This window comes from Myotis daubentonii, chromosome 3 (assembly GCF_963259705.1).
Source record: "Myotis daubentonii chromosome 3, mMyoDau2.1, whole genome shotgun sequence".
Lineage (NCBI taxonomy): Eukaryota > Metazoa > Chordata > Mammalia > Chiroptera > Vespertilionidae > Myotis > Myotis daubentonii.
The window spans coordinates 17,064,943-17,089,822 of NC_081842.1; the positions used below are offsets into that span (position 1 = coordinate 17,064,943).

Sequence of the window (24,880 nt, forward strand, 5' to 3'; positions counted from 1 at the left end):
GGAGCAGGGCGGGCCCTGCCAACACAGCATGGCGCCCCTCACCCCCAGGCAGCCGACAGTCATCCCGGCTCAGGTCCACCCAGCGCATGGAGCTTCATGAGGCAGCTCTGGTTACGCTGCAAACAGCATGAGGGCATCTCCAGGTTTCCCACAAACGTGTCAACGTTTACGAAGAGCCTCTCACAGGGAACCAAGCAAGAACCCCACTGGATTACCACTGGTCTGGTCCCTCGAGAGCACTTCACTTTGTCTTTCCTCCACAGGTTGTCTCAGCAGAACTTCAGGAAAAGCTAACAGACGAACATCTGTCCAACTCTCACTCTCAAAGGAAATTGTAGTGGTTTCTCCCACAGCATGACTCATCTGACAACACGGAGGGAGCGCTGCAAGGAGCTGTCCTCTGACTCAGAGACACCCTCACGGGATCGGAGCACTAGTCATTAATTAGCACGCACTTCCTGCTTCTTCCCCTCACCCTGCATTTAACCCCGGCCCCCTCCCTGGTTTGCAGTCAGGGTCTACTTGGCCCTGGTGACTCCCCACACAGCTAAGGAGAGAGGTTACTGAGTCAGTGCCTCCCGCTGATCCATTCCGTGGAATTCAATGTCCAGCTTGTGACGTTTAATGAAACAGTGTCATTCCTCCTTCCCCGCAGCCATGGCTGCTGCCCTCAGTGTGCCTGACCACACTATTGTCCAAGCTGGGCTCCTTCTGGGATACGTGCAGCCTGTCTATAAGGATACTTTCTGTGGAAACCTACAAATTCAACCCAGGACCTGGTCCTACAGAATCAATCTCAATCTCTCTCTCTCTCTCTCTCTCTCTCTCTCTCTCTCTCACTCACTCACACACACACTGAGCTTGTCCACACCTCTTCTGGGAATACATGCCAATCACATCCCTTCCAATGTACCTGCCCCATCAAACAGGGGCTTCACAACAAAAAATTCTGATAGTCTGATTAACTGGTATACTCTGCTTGGAACACCTCGAACCAGTTAAAATTCCAGATCTATCTCAACTCAATGCTTTCTGGAGAGGAGGGCTAAAAGAAGATACACAGTCAGGGTTATAATCCCGGGTATGCCTGGGTCTGAGACATGAGTTCAGATTTCTTCAAGTTTTACTTGCTCTCACATTTTTCTAAAAATATATTTTATTGATTTTTTTACAGAGAGGAAGGGAGAGGGATAGAGAGCTAGAAACATCAATGAGAGAGAAACATCGATCTGCTGCCTCCCGCACATCCCCCACTGGGGATGTGCCCGCAACCAAAGCACATGCCCTTGACCGGAATCGAACCTGGGACCCTTCAGTCCCCAGGCCGACGCTCCATCCACTGAGCCAAAACAGTCAGGGCTTGCTTTCACATTTATAAAAGAGAAAGGTAATTCCATGTTTCTGAATGTAGACACAGAAAGTTAGAATTTCCAACGCTGCCAGAGTCCTGGCTCCTCATTCAGGTTCACTTGCTTTCATACCAGAGAATGGGTGCCATTTAGAACAAAGTGCCTTTACCACCCCCCACCCCCCACCCTCCACCCGCCGTGTGACCACTCAGCAGACAGCCCCTACGTTGCCACCAAGTGTACGGACACCTGCGCTCTTGTTCCTGCTCTGAGAAGAGTGATGTCCAAAAGAGTCTGGAACCCCAAACGCTTAACCCCCTACTAGTTCTTTAAAACAAAGGGAATTTTGTTTCTCATGGGAAGGGTTAAGGGTGCTGGTGCATGATCACATAATCTAGAGAAGGGCGGTAAACTTTGCAGTCTGGAACAGCTTGCAAAAATTTTACACTTATCTCCTTCTTCACTATCAGAGAGAGCGAGACAAGACATCCAAGTGACCGTGTGGCTAATCCCTTCCTTTTGAGGATGAAAAAACTGAGAGGCTCAAGGAGTTAAATGGCTCTGGTGTCTAACGGTCGAATCCCAAATCAATATTCCTTTTACCATACTCCATCTCCTCCATTCTAAATACAGTGGGGCCTTGACTTACGAGTGTCCCAACTAACGAGTTTTTTGAGATACAGCTGTCTCTCTGCCGATTTTTTGCATTGAGTTGATAGAGTAATTTGAGTTAACGAACTCCTTAACGAGCTCCTTAATGAGCTTGGTCTCGGGACGAATTAAACTCGTAAGTCAAGGCCCCACTGTACTCTAATTTGTCATCAGAGAAACCTCATTTATTTGCTGGGTATTGTAGTTTGAGAACGTTTACAGTACACATAACAATTTTGAACTGAATGAGATCAAACAGAGATTTAATGACAAGTACATCTCGTATCTCGTCATGTTTCACAAAGGTAGGCTAGAGCCCAGGAAATGAAGATGCTCTTTAATTCTCAGGACAAATCTGAACCAAAAACCAAAACAAACCTGGATCCCCTAACTCCTGGCTCAGGGTTCTTTTCCTATATCACAGAACCTCTTCACTTACTTTCAAACCCTTTTATGAATTTCACCAAGAAACTAGTCACTTACTTTTTCTATCCAAAAAAGGCTAGTTTTATGTTATTTGAGGACAGAGTTACTTCAGATGCTTCAAATTATTACTCTAAAAAACTAAGCTTTGTCTCACATAAATGCTACTCTCCTACCGTGACAACTCATCCCGTTAATAAGTAACATTAATAAAAATAACTTACCAAGAACTTTCAGCTGAATCTTCTTATTTCCAACGCCAGGGGCTTTTTTCACTTTGCACTGATATGTGCCAATATCTGACAGCTGTAAATTTGTTACATTTATTGAAGCATCCCCGGATTTGAGGTCACTACTGGTAAAATGTACTCGTCCTTTTAGATCTGGATAGTAGTCATCGTAAATTTTGTCTCCAGAATATAAAATAATCTAAAAGAAAACCAAAATAAGACAGGAACACAACAATGAAGCAAAAGCTGTGTTACTGAAGGAGCTCTAGGTACACCATGCCACTGCAGGACCCCCAAAACAGTAAGAACACATAGACGAGGAAACCACAGCTACTCAAAGCACAGATTAAGGAAACGGAGAGGGATCAATATGATCCTTGAGCGTGGTCACTCACTCTCACTGTAAGTGTAGACACGAAGACCGAACATGATTAACATGGCCCTGGATTAGAAGTTAGTGAAACTGGACAAGAACACAGAATTGTGAATTTCTGTAACTATTGCTCAGAGGCTGCAGTAGGTATGCCAATCAAGTGTCTAAAAGCAAGCACACACCATCACCATCCCCCAAAGAGGGCTTATGATCATTTACCTGTGAAATCTAACAAAAACACACACAAAAAAGACATTTTTGTCTTAATACTAAGCTAGAGGGTTAATATTTAATAACTGAGGGTTCTAGACTCTAATAGGTTAAAGTCATAAAATAAACCTCTTAAGATGTGTGCCCAGGGTAACAGGATCTTTTAAATCTTCTGTTAGAAGAGCAAAGACCCTTTCCTAATTCCACTGTGTTTTCTGAGTTTAATGGAAATACCTGAAGGCTAAACTCAGTGGGAAAATAAAATCCTGTGTTAAACCTGGCTTGGAAGAGAATGATAATAGTCCTCTCTAAGTATAACTAAATTTAATTCAACACACTTTGTAATTTTTCACATGTGCTAAGAAATCCTTCATTCGGGTCATCTGAGACCCAAGGGCCAAAGAGCGGTGGTGCCAAACGCAAATAATAACCAGAAACATGACTATGGTCTATTATAGTCAGCAAATAATTTTAATAATGTTAATTATGGAAAAGAGTACAATCAAAAGAAATGTCTCCTGTAGGAATTTATTGAGGGCAGGGACTTGGGTTCCTTTCTGTATTGTCACCTTCCTACCATGTTGACCTCTGTCCTAACTCACTCAAGATCTCTTATTTATATATTCAGTGTCTGCTTTGAGGAAGCCCTCAATCACAGTAGACAGCTGAAAAGTGCACAGCCGACTTACTCTGTAAACACGGCCATTACTCTATTTGCTCAATCTTCTCGCCACACCCATGTGTCAACAGCAGTACTAACTCCTCCAAGGAGGCTGCCCTATGTTCCTCTGTATTTAACCATGGGCTCCCCAGAAAGTTCAATCTACAGTACTTTCAATCCCCCATTTTGCTACTCACACACTTTAGTAGTCTTTTGACGAGGGCCTGACAAATAAGATGTGTCCCCACTGGTAGCGACTTTGTAAACTATCACAGCCTTTTCCCACGGAGACAAGGTTATGAACCGCAGTTAAGAAACGGGGAACTAACAAACACTTACTAGGCAATTTTGGTTTCTCTTCACAACCCTGCAGGATGGTGGTCTTACCCACGGTGATCCTTTAGCTGCAGGGAAGCTGTGACTCTCCCAGATCAGCTTTTACAAAGTCACACAGCTAAGATGCAAACCAGATCCCTTTGAGCTGGCACAGTATTTTATTAACATTTCCATATGACTGGTAGGCTTGCAACACTTATGCATACAGTATTTCAGAAAACTCTCATTACCATCTTGAGAGGTAGGTTTATTTGTTCCCATGTCACACTTGAGGAAACAGAGGCTTCTGGAACATGGGAGGCAGTACAGGACGGTGCAAAGGATCATAAGGTGCAAAGGGGGGCAAGTCAGAGAGACCTGGCTTTAAACCCCAGCGGCAATGTTGCCAGCTGTGTGACCCTGAGAGTGTTCATTCAAATCTCCGGGCCTCCGTTTTCTCCTCCTCGTGTGTACAACAATAATTCTCATTTTAGAGTGTTGTTTTAAGGCTGAAATACATATAATTAAAGCATATGAAATACCACAGAGCACAGAGTAAGTACGCAGTCCATGGTATGCTGTCTACTGCCTAAAGAGATTATATAAGGAGTAAGGATGCAAATTTCTCCAGCCCAGTGCCCCACCACACTGCCTGCTAATATAAATAAACTAGAGGCCTGGTGCACCAATTCGTGCACCAGTGGGGTCCCTCTGCCTGGCCTGCGGGATTGGGCTGAAACCAGCTCTCCAACATCCCCCAAAGGGTCCCGGATTGCGAGGGTACAAGCCAGGCTGAGGGACCCCACCCGTGCCGGGGGGAGGGACCACAGGAGGGCTCCAGGGCATGTCCAGTCCATCTTGCTCAGTACCGATCAGCCGGGCCTCAGCAGCAAGCTAACCTACTGGTTGGAGCATCTTCCCCCTGGTGGTCAGTGCACGTCATAGCGACTGGTCGTCCAATCGACTGTCTGCCCCCTGGTGGTCAGTGCACATCATAGTGAGCAGTTGAGCAGCCTTAGCATATCATTAACATATTACACCTGGATTGGTTGAACGGCCGACCGGTCAACTGGACACTTAGCATATTAGGCTTTTATTACACAGGATTAAAAGGGCACAGCTAATATATAATGTAGCTAAGTTCTATGAAGGCATCCTCTTCTGCACCCATCTCTCCCTAACCCTTCTAGCTTTCTTTGGCCCCAATTGTACTGAGTTACACTCCAAGGCTCATTTTTGTAACCCAAAAGTAGACGCTTAAACCCTGGTTTCCTGCTATCTCACAAGTCCTGCAGGAAGCAAGGCTGTGCCTCCCACCCCTCCCAGGAATAGACACACAAGACTATGGACACACACCGGGCTTCTTGGTTTCTAGAAGCACCTTGTTACGGCTTCACTTACGTGTCTTAAGCCAAAAGCATTTAAGTAAGACCCGCACTCTCCATCCATTCATCTTAACCAGGAGGGCGGAGTCCTGGGCTGGAAAGGGAGATGGGCACTGCACTGCCAGGGCCGCGATGGCACGCAGGGCCTCAGGTAGAAAGAAGCCTGTGTTCAACGGTGCTGGCCCTCCATGGAAAAGGGGTGGGGGGTGGGGTGAGAAGAGGAAGGCAAGGAGGAAGGAAACAGGGCATCTGGGCTGAGCAGACAGAATGAGTCCATTTCAATTTACTTTGCTGAGGGAGAGAGAAGGAATTTCCAGCAGCAGAACCAGGACAGAGGTGTGTCCTTGGAGGGAGTGGCCCTAGTCATTCTCAACTTGGGAAAGTACCTTAATTATTTCCTTCACAAATACATCACGGGCAAACTGCCTGGATTTGCTAAAAATAGTAATTACCATACTGCCCTGGTTCAGCCATTAACTGGCTGAATAACCCACCCCTTCTTTTACATGGATCATAAGTAAAAATAAAATTTCTCTTCTAAATATGTACATAGTTGACCCTCAAACAATGCAGGGTTTAGGACTACCAGCACCCACCCCACACCGAGTAGAAAATTTGCGTATAACTTTTTTTTTATCCTCACTTGTGGATATGTTTTAATTTATTTTAGAGAGAGAGGAAGGGGGAGAGAGAAACATCAATCAGTTGCCTCACTTTACGCAACCCAACCGGGAATTGAACCTGCAACCTTTTGGTGTACGGGACAATGATCCAAACAAATGAGCCACCCAGCCAGGGCTGCATATATAACTTCTGAATGCCCAAAAAGTTAACTGCTAACAGTCTTCCACTGACCGAAAGCCTTCCCAATAACACAGTCAGTCAATCAGGACATATTTTATGTTATATGCATTCAATACTGTATTTTTTACAAAAAAAAAGTAAACTAGAGAAAAGAAAATGTTATTAAGAAATTCATAAAGAAGATAAAATACATTTAGAGCATTTATTAAAATAATCTATGTATAATGGAACTGCACAGTTCAAACTTGTGTTGCTCAAGGGTTAAATGTATTACCATATTCCTCCAAATATGTGGACTTATTTCCTTCTCCCTGGTCTAATATAATTTATTAACATTGACTTTATTTTTTATTAAACGTGTCAGATGAAGCTAATATGCAATATTCTAAATTAAGTGAAATATTTTGGTACTATAAAAAGGCAAAGGGTGCCGAAACCGGTTTGGCTCAGTGGATAGAGCGTCGGCCTGCGGACTGAAGGGTCCCGGGTTCGATTCCGGTCAAGGGCATGTACCTGGGTTGCGGGCATATCCCCAGTAGGAGATGTGCAGGAGGCAGCTGATCGATGTTTCTCTCTCATCGATGTTTCTCTCTCATCGATGTTTCTAAATCTCTATCTCTCTCCCTTCCTCTCTGTAAAAAATCAATAAAATATATTAAAAACAAAAAAAAGGCAAAGGGTGATTGATATACATATATATTTATTTAGAGATGAGATTACTGGGCAATTTTCCTCCTTTGTGCTACTTTTGGCTTTCCATTAGGCTCTTATCCTATCTAATAATAGAGAAACATGGTAATTAACCGTAACTTCGCTACCCTTCCCATTGGCTAATCAGCGAGATATGCAAATTAACTGCCAACCAAGATGGCGGCCGGCAGCCAGGCAGCTGAAGCGAGCATGAGGCTTGCTTGCTCCAGTGACGGAAGCCAAGGTTCCCTGCCTGCCGCAGCTCAGCTCTGAGCTCCAATGTTACAGATGCAACAATGTTACAATTACAGAAGCTAAACAAACCCAGAAACCTGCTTTCAGCCGCCAGTGGGCTCAGCGCTTAGAGCATCAGTGATGGCAACAGAGTTTCAATTATAGTAGCTAAACAAACCCAGATACCTGCTTTCAGCCAGCCACAGCCTCAGAGCTGGCTCTCAGCTCCAGTGACAGCTATAGAAGGTAAATAAATCCCAGAATTAAAAAAAAAAAAAAAGAAAAAAAAAGAGGCTGGGAGCTTCAGTTACCCGCCAGCCTGAAAACGGCCCTCAGCCCCTCACCCAGACTGGCCCGGCACCCCAGTGGGGACCCCCACCCTGAAGGGGGTGTGGCCAGCCTGAAAACAGCCATCAGCCCCTCACCCAGGCTGGCCAGGCACCCAAGCGGGACCCCCACCCTGATCCGGGACACCCTTCAGGGCAAACCAGCCGCACCACCCCCCCCCCCCCCCCCCCGCGCACCAGGCCTCTATCCTATATAGTAAAAGGGTAATATGCAAACTGACCCTAACAGCAGAAAGACTGGGAATGACTGGTCACTATGACACACACTGACCACCAGGGGCAGACGCTCAATGCAGGAGCTGCCCCCTGGTGGTCAATGCGCTCCCACATGGAGGAGCTCTGCTCAGCCACAAGCCAGGCTGATGGCTGCCAGTACAGCAGTGGTGGTGGGAGCCCCTCCTGCCTCCTCAGCAGCACTAAGGATGTCTAACTGCAGCTTAGGTCTGCTCCCCGCTGGCAAGTGGGCATCCCCCGAGGGCTGCCTGGCTGCCAGAGGGATGTCTGATTGCCAGCTTAGGCCCAATCCCCCGGGGAGCGGGCCTAAGGCAGCAGGTGGTCATCCCCCGAGGGGTCCCAGACTGTGAGAGGGCACAGACCGGGCTGAGGGACACTCCCTCCCCCCTGAGTGCACAAATTTTTGTGCACTGGGCCTCTAGTTATTTTATAATTAAAGATTTTTCTATAACAATATGTTGATAGTTGTGGGCTCAATCCCTGGCCTGGGTCAGGGCACCTGTGGGAGGTAACAATCGATGTATCTCTCACATGGATGTTTCTCTCTCTCTCTCTCTCTCTCTCTCTCTCAAAACCAATGGAAAAATATCCTCCAGAGAGGATTAAAATATATAATAAATAAATATGGAGAACAGACTCTGCATAATATGTAACTGTTATACCCTGCTACACTTAATGACCCTTATACTGGTATCAGAACTCTTGTGTTAAAAGTTAGAAACTCAGCCCTATCAACTTTTCACCAAGTCTAACTTGCTTGCCGACCCTTAACACACACTATGCACATTTCTGCCGTGCCATCATGTCTGCTCCACTACTTCCTGACTCATCCACACTTTACAATCCTGATTTTCAGAAGTTCCCGTGCCCCTAGCCTATGTGGGCAGCGCAGTGACGGGCACCGAAGACAAGTTCCACAGACAGCTGCTGAGCGAACGAGCAAGCACTCGGCCAACTTACCACTTGATCCACCTTCTGATTATCGGCTGGGGACAGCAGCCACTCGATGTCCAGCGGTCCCTGGTCTTCTGGACCTTGAGTAAATTTGCAGGGCAAATAGGCCGTTTCCCCTTTGGCCTTTTCAATCATGTGGTCAGGACTGGTGATAATCAAACTTCTGGTGACATCTGGAGAAGGAAACACACAAACTAAGCATCTGAACTCTCCGCCCACCCAGCCGTTCAGAAGGGACAGAGGATGCGGTGGGAACAAGATGCGATTTGGGGCCAGAGTAAGAGAGTTCAAACTCAACGGTGCCCGGCTTTCAGTTTGTGCCTTTGTAAAATTAGAATGGCAACATATCTTATTCAATATAATTTCCTTTAAGAGCTCGGAGAACTTCCCAACTGTATAGAGCAGCGGTTCTCAACCTGTGGGTCGCGACCCCTTGGGCGGTCGAATGACCCTTTCACAGGGGTCGCCTAAGACCATCCTGTGTATCAGATATTTACATTACGATTCATAACAGTAGCAATATTACTTCATAACATTAAGTAGCAACGAAAATAATTTTATGGTTGGGTCACTGTATTTAAAGGGCCAGAAGGTTGAGAACCGCTGGGATAGAGGGTGTTTATATCCAAGCAGGTGTTTAAAACTGAACTGAGCTGGAGTCTCTGAAAGGCCAGCTGTGTCGTGCCAATTCAAGGCGACATTAGCCATGCTCGCCTTGGTGCCATCAACACAATGGGGTTCCTTATCGCTGGGACGCATGCTGATGAATTCTGGCACCTTTTTTTTTCTTTTTTAATTCTAAGGTGTTCTTTTTTGTTTTGATTCCATAACTTTTATTGAATGCTTGAAAATATTTCTAAGCTAAGTGAGTAGATCCCAAGAGTTCTCATCATAAGGAAAGTAACCTATTTTTCCTTTTTCTTTCTTCTTTTGTGTATCTCTATGAGCCGATGGATCTTAACTAAATTTATTGTGGTTATTATTTCACACTATGTGTAAGTCAAATCATGCTGTACATCTTAAACTTATGCAGTGCTGTATGTCAATTATATCGCACAAAACTGGAAAAGAATCCACCAAAATAAGATGAGCCCCAAACAAATGTCCAAGAGATTCTGCTGACTGAGTCTGTCATAAAGAGATAGCTTAACCCCACTGAAACATTGTAAGTACTAAAAAAGGAGTATCCTTCTTCTTGAGTTGGGGTTGTGAACACAATACAATATACAACTGATGTATTATAGAATTGTATCCCTGAAATCTGTAATTTTATTAGCCAATGTCACCCCAATAAATTCAATAAAAATAAAGGTAAAGTCTCCTTCTTGCTGCGAATGGTTTACAACAAAACTATCTTTTACACACATAAAAGGTAGAAATAACCTCTGAGCAAAATGGCACCACTTCTTAATCTATATAAGAGTAAAAATACCAAGTTCAATCAGTTCACATCTTGTTGTTTTTTTAAAAAAAGCAATTTTGTTCATATCAATTCACACATGAAAATAGGTCTGTTCACTACTCATGTCTTATGAAAGATCAAAGTTTGAACAACCTAACAATTCGGTATAAAATGCAGATTTAGTCTGTAAATGAACTATCACACAAAACTTAATTTTTTATTATTTACAATGTAAAAGATTGCATAGCACTAGTTTGTCAATCTATGTTTCCCTTGTGAGGACGTTTGAAACATCTAATCCAGGGGTCCTCAAACTTTTTAAACAGGGGGCCAGTTCACTGTCCCTCAGACCATTGGAGGGCCGGACTATAGTTCAAAAAAAAACTATGAACAAATACCTATGCACACTGCACATATCTTATTTTGAAGTAAAAAAACAAAACGGGAACAAATACAATATTTGTATTTGCATGTGGCCCGCGGGCCGTAGTTTGAGGCCCCCTGATCTAATGTATGCAGAACCAAAGTTTCAACTGAACAGCAGATTTCAGCAGCTCTCCCATTTAGGACTCTCCATCACCCACACTAACTTCCGTGGCTGGATTATGACCTGGAAGAGGCCCAAGGCACTAAAATCATGCACTGTCCATGGGTCCTGGCTTCCTCCCCATCTCTTCCCTTGCTCCCTCCATAAAAATAAACACATGAGAGAAAAATTAGAGTAAATCCAAATCCTAATTCTCCATAATGAGAAGAAACCAAAAATGAGGATTTAGCCATCCCATGGTCCTTTCCATTAGCACATTGGCTATCACTTGTAATAAGATGCTAATAAAGTTGAAGAAGCCAAAAGATTGAGAATGAAAGAAAAGCCAGATTACATTCAAGACCATTTATATTCAGGAGCCATCCTAAGCGTTTTATCACATTTAAGTGCACTCCTTAAATAGCAGATTAAAACTGGACACAGGCTCTCTACTCCCGTAAGTCAGAGGCTGGCCTAATACTGACCAGTAGAAAACGGCATGAGTGCGGCTATTCTGAGGTGAGGCCCCAAAAGGCCTTGCTGCTCCCAATCTCGCCCTCTCAAATCCCTGCCATCTGCCACCGAATAAACAAATCACATAGAAGAGAACTGAGGTGTCTGACCAATAGCTGCAACTGCCCATAATGCAGGCCCCCTAGAACACTGAGCCGCAGTCCAGACCAGCTGTAGGCAGCTGCAGTGAGCCCAGAACTTCCCCTCTGAGCCTAGCCTAAACTGGCAACCCATAGGATCAGGAACTAACACATATTTTTGTTTTTAAGTCTCTAGAATTTGGGCAAAGATTGATGACGATACACCATCCAAATCCACTAATTCAGCCCAAATAGACTGCTTAATATTGCCTCCAAGAAATCCATACTACTCCAATCTGCATTTCATATCTAACATTTCTATTTAAAATTATGTGATTTGATATTTATGTGTATGATCTCAAATGTCTCTCCTGAATTAATATTCAATCCCCAAATACACACTTTCTATCATCTATATGTATAAAAGCCTAAGTGACTGTTACGACCGAACAACTGGAATGACCGGTCGACCAGTCGCTATGATGTGCACTGACCATCAGGGGGCAGCCACTCAATGCAGGAGCTGCCCCCTGGTGGTCAGTGTGCTCCCACAGGGGGAGTGCCGCTCAGCCAGAAGCCAGGCTGAGGGCTGGGCTGGTGAGCGTAGCTGCAACAGCGGGAGCCACTTCCCCCGACTCCAAGTCAGTAGGCGCAGTGGGCCGGGATGAGTGCAAGCGGAGAGGCGCTGGCTCAGGCTCTTCCCTGGCTGCACTGCTACATCCCCCAAGGGGTCCCGGATTGTGAGAGGGTGCAGGCCAGGTTGAGCCCTCCCCCCTAACCCCCAGCACGAGTCTGTGCACCAGGCCTCTAGTTTCTAATAAACTGTGTTCCATACCTACCTCATTCACCAAAGTAGCACTCCTCTACCTCTTAGCCTAGAATGATTTTTTTCTGTTTCTCTACAAGTGCTCACAGTACTTTACTTTCTGCTATCTGTATCACCCTTCTGGCCTTAGCATATGGTATCCTGGAGATTTTTCCCTGGTAAACTTTATTGTGAAGTTGACTCACATGGTTTTGTCACATTTTCTAGATGAGCTTATGTTCTGCCCATACTCCCTAGTGCTTTTAACTGATTCTTTATAATGTTGATTTATCATTAAATCATTAGTTCCATTACAGTTGGGAGAAATTATGGACACCTCTATGTCCCATTGTAGTTCCTTGTACATTAGAAGAAAAAAAATCGATGACTAGATTATAAAGTTGACCAATTTTAGAAATGCTGAAAGATTAATGAATCTGCCAGTTGAATCCTGCTACTTGAAGATCTCCTTTTTATAGCCATGACAATTTGTTGCCTGTATTTATCTTGGTAGTAATACTTTATGCATTGAGTAAGATAAAAACAATCTGAGTACAGTCCAGAATGAAACTTCCATTCCCAAATGAATCAAGACACAGCACCAAAATATAGAGGTAAGACTATGAGAATGAAAATTTGCTAAAAACAACAACAATTAAAACTTCCTGATTACTCTATGCTTTTAGGGTTTTTATTTTATTAAATTAAATTTAAAAGTTAAATGACATCAGCCATATAAATTTTTCTAAATTCAAATTAGAATAAAATACAACTTTGTTTTTGTAATAGTACCTTTTATTCTTATTTAATACATAAAAAACACTTTTATCTTTAAAGAGTTAAAAACAGTTAATGAGAGGAAGCACTGGGGGAAGTGTGAAGTCCCCCCCATCTGTGGAGCACGTGTGTGTGGATGTTTTCCCTGTTTTCCCGTCTGAAATGCCCACTTTCTCCCACTGAGAGCACCTCCAGCCACTTATCACAGAACCGCCACCTTTCACCTCCTCTCAAAGGCTATCCCCATCCCCACAGGCAGAGTTAACCACCTCCTCCGAGATTACACAACACTCTCATAGGCAGCTGTTTACACTCCCTGCCCTTAAGCAAATAGGTTCATTCCCCCAACAGATTCTCTTTGGAGGGTATATCCCCAAGCCTTATTTAGTAAGCCCTCTGGCCCTGTGGTTTCACAAAACTACAAAACTGAGAATGGAGGGCGGAGCTCAGAGAAGAGGGAAGGTGAAGGAGTGATGAGGGTGGAGAGGAGAGCCCTGCCAGACCTTGTGGGGAAAGCAGGAAGGCCATGGGAAGACCCGTATCCAGGGAAGCAAAGGGGTGGAGCAATGAAGCTGACAGGAGACAGAGCTGGGAGGGAGCTGAGCCAGCCTGTCACGTGCTGATGGGAGCAGTCCATTGCTTATTACTTTACTACCCATATTACAATAGATGTTAGCAAATCTGGTTTTAAAAAAACTAACATGATCAGCCCTAGCTAGTTTTGCTCAGTGGATAGAGCAGTGGCCCGCAAACTGAAGGGTCTCGGGTTCGATTCTGGTCAAGGGCACGCTCTCTCAAATCGATGTCTCTCTCTGTCTTTGCCCCTTTGTACCACTCTAAAAATCAATGGAAAAAATATCCTCAGGTAAGGAATAACAAAAAATAAATTAAAAAACTAATATGATTTTAACTTTATATGCAACTTTATGTACAATTATATACAATTATGAGGGAAATACAACATTAAGAAAAACTTTTAGTTGTGACTATTCTAAAATCACAACTATGGATGAAGAAAAGCTGCCTGGCTATTTCTGAGCTATCTCTACAACATCAAGCAGAAAATGATTACCACTGATAAGTGGCTTCTCAGAATTTCTGGAGTCATTCCAAAGATAACAACAACAACAAAAAGAAAAATTAGAAATGAAAATTTAAATTTAATTCCTAAAGTCCTGTATATTTCTTTAGTTTCTTGGAATGGGGTATATTATGACTACCTTAACATCAGCTGTGATGAAGAATTAGACACTGAGTTTTTTTGAGAAATGTCAAAGAATGTCCTAAGGGTTTACTATTTTAAACAGAGAGGACACGTTCATTCCATCAGATTGTTGAGTTCAGATCACAAAAGTTAGAAACCTTGCATAGGAACACTGCTTAAGCCCTAGCTGGGTTGCTCAGTCAGTTGGAGCATCATCCCATACACCAAAGGTTGTGGGTTCAATTCCCAGTCAGAGTGTTATATAGACAGTTAGACATGAGCAGAGCCAAGACGATGGGCCAGGTACAGAAACTCACCAGATGCCTATTAGCAAGGGACAAAACTGGAAAACAAGAACCTCGCCCCCAGGATAACCTATCCTCTCCTGTCATATCACTGATCACGTAGTTTGTAACCTCTGATTTTTCATGTCGCTAGTCATGCAGTTTAGTCCCCGACCTTTTCCTTTCTAAAGATAAGAGATGGGTCTCAGTTGTATTTCAGCTCCAGGCTCAGAAAAGCAGCAAAATCAGACAAGGGATGCTGTGGCTGCCTTAAGACCAGCTGCATTGACTGATGGCCCCTGCCCTGTTGCTGACCAGCAGACCAATCATCGGAGACCATGACCCTCAAAGGACACACCTGAAAAGCTGAGAATCTATTGCAGCGGTTCTCAACCTGTGGGTCGAGAACAATGAAAATACATCCTGCATATCAGATATTTACATTATGACTCATAACAGTAGCAGAATTACAGTTATGAAGCAGCAACGAAAATAATTTTATGGTTAGGAGTCACCACGACATGAGGAACTGTATTAAAGAGGCGTTAGGAAGGTTGAGAATCACATCCCCTAATAGTCCCACCCTTAAAAGCCCTTAGGCCAGAGGACCTTGTGCTCTCCCTCCAGGAGCACACCCATGCCCTTCCCTCCCCTACCCGTCCTGGGGATTTAACTTTGCCTTCCTCTCTCCTTCCCTTCCCGGAGCATTACTTTTACCTTCCTTAGTCCTAACCTCCAAGGACACCTGTTTCCTGAGCCCATTTCTTCTACCACTCACTCCTTCGATCTCTGTGATTTCCTAAATAAAATGCCGTTTATAGTTTGAGTCTGGGCTCTGAATTCTTTCTTAGACAGAACTCAAGTACCGAGGCTGTTGAACCCAGGTCTGGGTCTGACCCCCACGGTCTAACACCATGTGCCAGTCTAGCACCTGGTGCCACTCTGGCCTCCGCCAACCCAACCACCAGGTAATCTGGATCATTTCCCTTCCCTCCTCACCAGATGCTAGTTCCAACCTGTGCCAGTTTCCGCCTTCCTTCTCGCCAGGAAGTAACATTGGGATTAGCAATATTTAAAACGTCATCTAAATAGTGTTTCTAGAAAGCGAAAAGAAAGAACGCTTTACGTCAGTTAGTTCTAGTTCCCTACTCCAGCTAGGCTTTTCACACTGCTAGGGGATTTAAAAACAAACAAACAAACACTTAAGGAAGCTAGTGTTGTGCCCAGATTTCATGATTCCCAAGAACCCACAGGGAGCCAGCGAGTCCGACGCAAAAGCAAAGAGTCATTCATTTCAAACCTAGGTTTGGCTCCCCTGCCACACTCACCAATGCAACGGTAGCCCAGTGGCCGAGAGAGAGAGGCCTGATGGGATTGTGGGTTTTACAGGGGGGTGGAGTGAGGGCAGGGGAGGGGACTGTGGGCCCCGCCGATTGGCCAGGCGCGAGTCGGGTCTTGGTACACAGGATGTGGTCATCTCTATGGCGCGCACGTCCCTTGATTGTCATTGGTTAGTTTAAAGAAATCCTGGGCGTGGCCAGCAGGGGCCTGGGCTTCCGGGAAGAAGGCACTCTCCTGAGCACATGGCGGCCGCCCCAAAAATGGAGGACCCAGGGCAAGATGGAGGGCGCAGTCCTAGCCCCCCCCCAGGGCGAGCTGAGCCCGGGCTCCAGGGGCCAGTCCGGTTGCTGGGGGTCCAGCAGATCCACCAGTTCCAGCCCAGACAGGAAGTCCACTTCCTCCATCTCGTTCCCGGGGGCGCCGGCGATCGCCTCCTCCTCCATCTCCTCGGGCGAGGGCACGAGCCGCGCCCCGCCGCCGCTGCTGCCACGTGGGTCTGGTCCGGGGGCGGCGGGCGGGCGGCAGCCTGCGCCGGGCTCCCGCCGTGGGCTGGGGAGTCGGTGCCCGAGGCCGCCAGCAGCGTGGTCAGGCCCCGCGACGACTCGCCCTTTCACTAGAAATTATGCTCTGCTATCCAGTAGGAGTTTTGGTTGTTAACTCCCATGTTTGCGACTCAGTACAGTATGTTAATATGTATACAGAGCTAACAATAGTCAGATACGTTGAAAACGAGAAATGACATTGTGGATGAAAGGGGCCACATACGAACCTGACAAGCTCAGGGGAGGCCTGCATGGCAGTCTTGCAAACTCAGAGACCTAAAGTAACCACAAAGGATGGTCTGAAATTAAACTTTAACTAAAAGCAGTTACCGTGTGTGGTTTCATCCTAGACCTGTATCTTCACTGAAAAGGTCAACCTTTACCTTAATGGAACCTATCTGTCTTTGCATCTATGATAACATACACTTTGAAATGTCTGCACAACTTGTAACTTCCCTTTTTCTGGAGCCCCTGGGGCACAACCAAATGTGCTAGGCGCCAGGACAGATACCACAAATTCCTTCATTATCATGTTCATTGTTCCTGCACCCACCTAAGTATGTGTCCATCATTTTACTTTTTATCCAATCCCAGGGGCTTCTCCCCCGCATCCCCCCGCCCCAACTTTGCTTTCTCCTGCCTCTCTAGTCTATCACCAATGGATTTCATGTAACCCACCTACGTCCCTTTCCTTTGATTGCAATGTATAAACATAGATGTAACCCGCCATTCTCTGGAGCATTATCTCAATTTGTTGAGGTTCTGCTTCCTGGCATATGTCGACAGTCTGGCTCAAATAAACTCACAGAAATTTTTTACAGGTTTCAATGTTTTTTTACGTTAACATTACTAAGTATACTTATTTGCTTTTCTATGCATTTTTTTTTAATATAAATTCCCAGCTCTCCACCCACTAGGAGAAATTGAAAAGCAGACACCCAGGAAATAAACGGAAATGGAAATCATCATCTTGACAATAAATAGTAACCAAGAGTGACTGAGGCCAGGCACTTTCAAAATACTTCAAACATATTAATATTCCAGTTCTCATAACAACTCTGAGGGAGGTACTACTGCTATCCCCGCTGTAAAATGAAGGAACGGAGACACTGAAAGGGGAACAAGACACAAATGCAGGCAGCCTGGCTCGCAAGCCGCACTCACCCTGTAAGTAGCAGTCCACCAGTAAACACCCCCGGGCACAGAGGACTCATTTTTAAAATCACTATAAACACAGTGTGTCATCAGACCCCATTCCAATCACCATGGTGGGTGAGGGCTTGGAATTTATACTATTCTTCTCCTTTACACATTTCTAAAGAGAGAGCATTTTAGGTAGTACGTGGCTCAAGAGTTTGGGTGAACCTTTTTTTAAACAGAGAAATAAATACTAGACTAGGAATCCACTGTCAAAGCTTGATCCTTTTGGACACGTTGCTTCTCTAGGGCTAGACATAAATTAAGGGTGTTGAACTCAATTATCTGTTGCAGATCTAAATATGCCCTGATTTTAGACCACCCATCAATCAACCCACAAGAAGCCTTCCCCTGACATCCACCACCTCCTCTCCCAACCACAACTCAAAAAGGCAGGAGCAGCAGTTCCGAGTTCACCTCACCAGTGCGGACATTTCTGAACCAGTAGCACACTGAATTCGGGAAGCAGTCGTGCCCATTAATAGTGTGGGCTCTAAAGTCAGATCTGGCCCAGCTGGTCAGTGGTCCAGCATCGACCCATGACCAAAGGTTCCTGGTTCATTCCCGGTCAGGGTATATGCCCAGGCTGCAGGCTCGGTCCCCAGTAGGGGTGTGCAGGAGGCAGCCAATCAATTTGTCTCTCTCACCGATGTTTCTATCTCTCTAACCCTCTCCCTTTCTCTCTCTAAAAATCAATAAAAACATTTTTTAAAAAGTCAGATCTGGGTTCAATTTCAAACTGAGCTTTCCAACTGCTTGACCACATGCAAGTTTCTAATCTTTTTAAAGTCTTAATGTTTTCTTTAAAATGGGAATTAATGCCTGGCCAGTGTAGTGTGGCTCCGTGGATGAGCATCGACCTATGAACCAGGAGGTCATGGTTCGATTCCCAGTCAGTGCACATGCCTGGGTTGTGGGCTTGATCCCCAGTAGGGCATCTGCAGGAGGCAGCCGATCAATGATTCTCTCTCATCACTGATGTTTCTCTCTCTCTCTCTCTCTCTCTCTCTCTCCCTCCCTCTCCCCAAAATCAATAAAAACATATTTTAAAAAAATAAAATGGGAATTAAGAGTAATAGTGCGTCTTTCATTGTAGGGGTTAAGTAAAAATAATACATGTAAAGCATTAGAACAGTTCCAGCATGACCGGATATGATCTTTTCAATAAACAGTGTCTAGTAGTATGACAGTTCACTGACATCTTATAACCCTGTCACTCCTACTAGGAAATAAACTCCTGTAGTATTGGGAAGGTAACTTTCAATTTTTTATCCCTCACACTTAGTCCATAGAGGAAGAACTCAGAATCCGTTAGGGAATAAATGACACTGAAATGTATCAGCTAGGTTTCGCAATCACTGGTGACCCAGGCCTAAGCTGATTGACTGAGGGCTTTGCGGGGTGCTGCAAAGGGATTTATCTGAGTACAGAGGCTGAGGTTTCTGAGTGAAAACAGAAGTGACTGACTACTGTTTTTGCGGAACTTTCGAGGCTCTCAAGGACAGGAGAACACAGTGGAGTGTCATGTGTGATCAAAGAAAGTTTGTTCTGAAATGAGAAATGTAGAACATGTTTTAAGTCAAAAGGAGAGAGCAATAAAAGGATAGCAGAACACATATAGAACGGAGACTTAAGGATCAAGATCCCAGAAAAGGATGATACTTAGGAAATGGGAGGTTAGACACCTTTTAATTAGAATGCAGGGGTCCGGGCCGGGTAGCTCATTTGGTTAGAGTGCCATCCTGGCACACCAAAGTTGTGGGTTTGAGCTCCGGTCAGGGCACATATATACAAGAAGCAACCAATTAATGCGTAAGTGGAACAAAAAAACAGATGCTTCTTTCTCTCTTTCTCCTCCTCCCTCTTTTCCTCTCTCAAAAATCAGTAAATCAAATTAGATAAAATAAATAGATTAGAACAGAAGGACATAAAATATTAATATTTTTGAGGATGTGGAGCAACTGGAACTGTCATAGACTATTTGTAGAAGTGTCATCTGGAATGACTAACTTTGAAAAACTGGCAGTATCAACCACAGCTAAACATATAACCTATGGGACCCCAGAAATTCAATTCATAGGTAAGAAATGTGTGCACATACATGTGCACTAAAACCCATGCATGAGAATGTCATAGCAGCATTTTCACAATAGCGAAAAACTGGAGGGAAAAATGTCAATCAACAAAATAGGTAAATCAATTGTGGTATGGGTCCAACAACAGAATACCACATAGCAATGAAAATGAGTAAACCAGAGCTACACAATGTGAATAATCTGCAAGCATGATAGTAAGTGAAAGGCACGCAAAAAATATACTGCACAATTCCACTTCTATACGGCACTGGCACTAACCTATGCTGTTGAAGAGTGAAGGAAGTAACTTGAGAGGAGTCTGAGGGGACTTCTGAAATGCGGGTTATTTCTATTTCTCGATCTGGGTGATAACTGCATAGATGTGTCAGTCTGGGATAATGCTGTCACCTGTACACGTATAAAGAGCGCTCTAGACTGCCTATTTTCCTATGTATAAATGTCATACTTCAACTAAAAGGTCTATTAAAAATAAGGTTTAAAAAAGCTGAAAGAGTAAGTTATTTTTATTTGTTAAAAACATACTGTTCTGGTGCTTTATACATGTACTTCAAATTACAATGAAACCAGTGTCCACAGCTGTGCCTTAGCTCTTTCTCTCCAGCTGTGCACCCGTCCTTGGGCAGGAACATTAGGAACTGACCCACATCAGGGATGGGAGCTGCGGTTTGGCCAGGGGACGCTGGGATTGGTGAAGAAATCCTGGTTTTAAAGTAACCAGAGACCAGAGCCTGTGGGAAGGAGTAAGGGCCCAGAGATCTCACTGAAGCAAAAGTGGCAAAAGCTCAAGAAAGCCAGGAGACAGTGACAACGAAGTTCAAGATTTCTGAGGAAGAAGAAGTGTAAGGAGAGAGCTGCCTAAGTGAAATGGATAGAAAGTCGCTGTATTTTAAAGGTCAAGAAACTGTAGTGTAAGGGTGTTAGAAAAATGAATTGTAAACAAGTGTAGATCTGAAAATGCCAAGATATGCTGTGTTGGAGAATTGGGGGAGGAGACAGGAGCATGAGGTATAGAGGTTCAGAACAAGTCACCCCAAGATGTGCCTCTGTAGTACGCAAATTATCTTGAGCTAAGGAAACCAAGACCTTCTGGACTCAGAGGAATAGAAGAATCTGAATTAAGGGCCTTGCCCATACCAAGCTATAGGACAGCAAACTACTCATTACTGAGTATCTGCTCTTCTTGTCATCCTGCAATGACCTTCTGAAGCCACAAGGCACCTTATGTCATCCTTCGCTCAGATTGCCATCTATACATCATTTTAACGCTCTGTCTTTGGAACTCTCATGTATGTGGGCTCTCTTGACTCTCACATATGTGGGGTTCTTATGCACACATATGTATTAAATTTGGTTTTCTCTTGATATAATGGTTAGACCAGCCGGAAAAAAACCTCTGAGGACAGAGGAAAGTTTCCTGCTCCCCCACAGTGGCAAGACATTTCTTGGTCAATGTGGAGAAGCAACCAGAAGTCTGATAGAAGCAGGAGACTCAATGCTGAAGGGTTGGTACACAAGGTGGAGGGAAAATGGTCTGGAGAAGAGAATAATCAGAACACCATATATCTTTATATTGCATAGCACATCTGATCTTGCTAGCGCGGTTAGCTAGTTATAATAAAGGAAGGGAGCAAAGGGAATCAGACATTAAGCCTAATGAACCAGGGAGCTGAATTGTATACATTAAGCCTACTTCAGTAGGAAGTTGCAGTATTCACAGGCTCCCCGGGAGACCACCCCATCCTCCACCCTCGGGAGTAGTCTGAGAAGGGGACAGAGAGGGAAATTCCTTTGCTGGGCACATGTGCAGCAGAGTAGAGGCCAAGAGCACAGGGGAAGGTCTTTCTACCTAGGCATGTGTAGTAGGTGCCTAAAGTAGCAGCCAAAGTGGCAACAAACAGGGGTGAAGCCTGGCCTGCGAAAAGGGTCGGATTGGATGCAGACATGGCACCCCGAAGGTCTAGGAAAGGGATAGGTTAAGGGGAGGGCCCAGCACAAGCCTGGGAAAACCCCAGGAGGTAGACTGGATAAGTTGAAAGAGAGCTCACTCATTCGGAAAACCAAGAAAATACATGGATGATTCTCGGGATTCTCAGGGCTGTTGCTGCTAGAGCCTGTCTGCCCTCTCCCTCCCCGAGGGTGTATAATTTCCCTTCACCCCAGTAAATCTTACCGCTACGTTTAAACTTCTCTCAGGCGTGTGCCCTCTGACATTAATTTCTTGTGACACCGCAAGAACCCATTTTCACCAGCAACCATCTGACGCCCAGCCCAATCAGCTGTCTCCTTCCTCCAGGTGCAAGGTTGCTGAGCGGATCACAATGATGTCTTCCTCATATCTCTCAAAGCACCTACTTCAACACCTCACCCATAGGTACACATTATTTATTTGGCTGCAAACTTCACCCACAGAGATTGAGGTTTTCTATAAGAAATATTTAACATATAATTTATAAATCAGAACCAGGGAAAAATCCTATCCTATACAGGGGGGCCTTGACTTACGAGTGTCGCCCGACTAACGAGTTTTTTGAGATACCAGCTGTCTCTCGGCCGATTTTTTGCATTGAGTTGACAGAGTAATTTGAGTTAACGAGCTCCTTAATGAGCTTGGTCTCGGAACGAATTAAACTCGTAAGTCAAGGCCCCACTGTATAATAAAAGCCTAATATGTAAATTGCCCCCTAGTCGTTCAACCAGGAGCTCTACTTGCTATGACATATGCTGACCAGCAGGGGGTGGCATGGAATATGGCAGGGCCCCGAGAGCAGGACCAGAGTGGGATGGTGGAGCAGGTGAGCGGGTGGCGCCAGGCCAAGGCGGGTGCAAGCAAGGCCCAACTGCCCCTCAACCAGCGGCGGCAGTGGGGGCAGGACTGCCAGCCGGCTCCCAGGTGCTGACGGAGCTAAGTGGGGGGGCCCCCGCCCCGGCCCTGACTGATCGCCCCCGCAGGCGGGATGGTGGAGGTGAGGGGGCGGTGCCAGGCCATGGCGGGGTGCCAGGTGGGGCTGTGAGGCAGGGGGTGTGAGCTGGGACCCCAATCTCCACAGGCCACCCCAGGGCCCCACCCGTGCACGAATTCATGCACTGGGCCTCTAGTAAATTATAATTGAAAGCCAGACAAGGGGAGTTCAGAATGTGGACATGCAGACAGATTTTAAGTATTTGTTGCCCTTCCCATTCCCCTCACCCACACACACTCATCTCAGGAAATTCAAAATTTTTTGTTCTTATTTATTTTTATATTTCTTTTTTCTCTTCTTTTTTTAAGCAGTCAGATTTTCATTCTGATCAAAATTAAGTCTCAGCCCTTTTTCAACTGTGTAGCATATTACCTTCCCCGTGTTCTCTAATACAGAGATACTAGTTTCAGAATTCTCTGATAAAACAAATGCAAATAGGGCATTTTGCATTATGGGTAAAACAGATCCGTTGCCATGGTGAATATTTTCACCACCTTCATAGAATAATCTATATCGCTCCATTTTAAGAAATCTGCCTTTGCTTCCTTGCTCATAAAAACCTCAGGCTCTCTTCCTTTAATTAGCAGGAGACAGGAATAACTGAGTACTTGCTGCAAAAAAAGAAAAACTCGGGTGAAGTGCCTTATAAAGATGAGATCACAGAAAATAAAAAAGCAAAGAAATAGACATAATACCAAAATGAGTAAATAATGTTATCTCTATGGAAAATCCCAAAGTTAATAAAGAAAGGGTTAATTACAATAAGAAAATCATCCCTGTTATAAGCATGTCTAACTTGATTGCCTCAATCTTGGCATTAATTCCTTTCTAATATCCCAAAATGAATTCCAATTTCCCTAGCAACATCACCAGGGGCCATTCTATTCTTATTGTCTCCATAAATGCATTTATTCCCCCATAGGCAAGCTAAAAATGTGACTTTTGTGAATATATTTGTGTTTTTTTCTGCCTTATGCCTAAAATGTAAATGCATATAACTATTGAAAAAGGACAGCTGATATAATTTTGTATATAAGTAACAAATGCTCTAATGAGTATAAGAAACTAAATAAAAAACAAGGGATTTTATTTAACTAGTTGCCAACAGGAATACCATGTAATACAAATAATTATTTTTTAGTTTATATCTCACGAAAGCAATTCCAAAGGCATGTTCCATCTGACAAAGCTATTTCGGCAGCACACCACACCCATGCTTTTTTCAGTTAGTAGATGTTCCGAGACTAGATATGGTGGGATGTAACTGGAACTAAAGCTCCAAGTTCTAGAGACCCATGCTGACCAAGAGTAGGTGCTAGCCATATATGGCTACTGAGCACTTGAGATGAAGATCAAATTGAGATGAAGGTCAAATATTGAACAGATCTCTAAAAAGAGTTAATCTCATTAATGTTTAATTAGATCACATGAAACTATTTTGGGTTAAACAAAATATATTCTTCTCTTCTTTCTTTCATCTTTATTGTTGAAAGTATAACATATGTCCCCCTCTTTTTCCCCCCATTGACTCATTCTAGTCCACCCTTGCCCCAAGCCTTTCCCACACAATTGTCTGTATCCACTGGTTATGCATATAACCAATGGTTGATCTCTTCCCACCCACCCACCCACCACCTTCTGAGATTCAACAGCCTGTTCCATGCTTCTATGTCTCGATCTATTTTGTTCATCAGTTTATTTTGTTTAATTAGATGCCACATGTGAGGGAGATTGTGTGATGCTTATCTTTCTCTGACTAGCTTATTTGGGTTAAACAAATAGAATGTTTCACAACTCTGGCCTCAATATTCCTACCAGGTATAACTTGTTGGGGCTGAGGAGGAGCCCGAGAGCTCCGATTCCATCTGAATCCCACTGCTACATAACATCTGCAGAGGTGCTTAAGACCAGAAAAAAAAAATTTTAAATAAAAAAAGTAATACGAAGTGTTCTTCCTACCCCAATGTTGTCAGGAGAGTGGATTCAAGTGACATACGTGAAACTGTCTTAAAAACTAAAGTCTGATCACTTTTCTGGCCCAGGGTTACCGTAAGAATCAGGTTTCACATTGTACAACCAAGTAGGTTAAAAAGGCTTCTCAATTCTAACTGGAGAAGTGCCCCAAAACAAAGCACTGGAGAGTTTTTGTCTGGTCTATCAGAGAGAACGCCCAGGGGAACCCTCTGGTATTCAGGAGTTCACAGCACTCTCCCTGGGGAATGGAGAGACTGAGGGGGGTCAGGCAGAGTCACTGTAACAACTTAACAAAGACGGGGCTCAGCACATGGGGCTC

General features: G+C 44.4%; 1 protein-coding gene across 2 annotated transcripts in view; it reads right to left on the reverse strand.

The window, feature by feature from the left end:
- The window catches only part of CXADR (CXADR Ig-like cell adhesion molecule), a 60,102-nt gene that overhangs the window by 25,462 nt on the left and 9,760 nt on the right, over positions 1–24,880 (reverse strand). For both annotated transcript variants that reach the window (XM_059686810.1, XM_059686808.1), the window contains exons 2-3: positions 8,867–9,033; positions 2,648–2,852 (exon numbers count right to left, since the gene is read on the reverse strand). In XM_059686810.1, the coding sequence (XP_059542793.1) occupies positions 2,648–2,852; positions 8,867–9,033 (372 nt within the window). The remainder of the gene's footprint in view (positions 1–2,647; positions 2,853–8,866; positions 9,034–24,880) is intronic.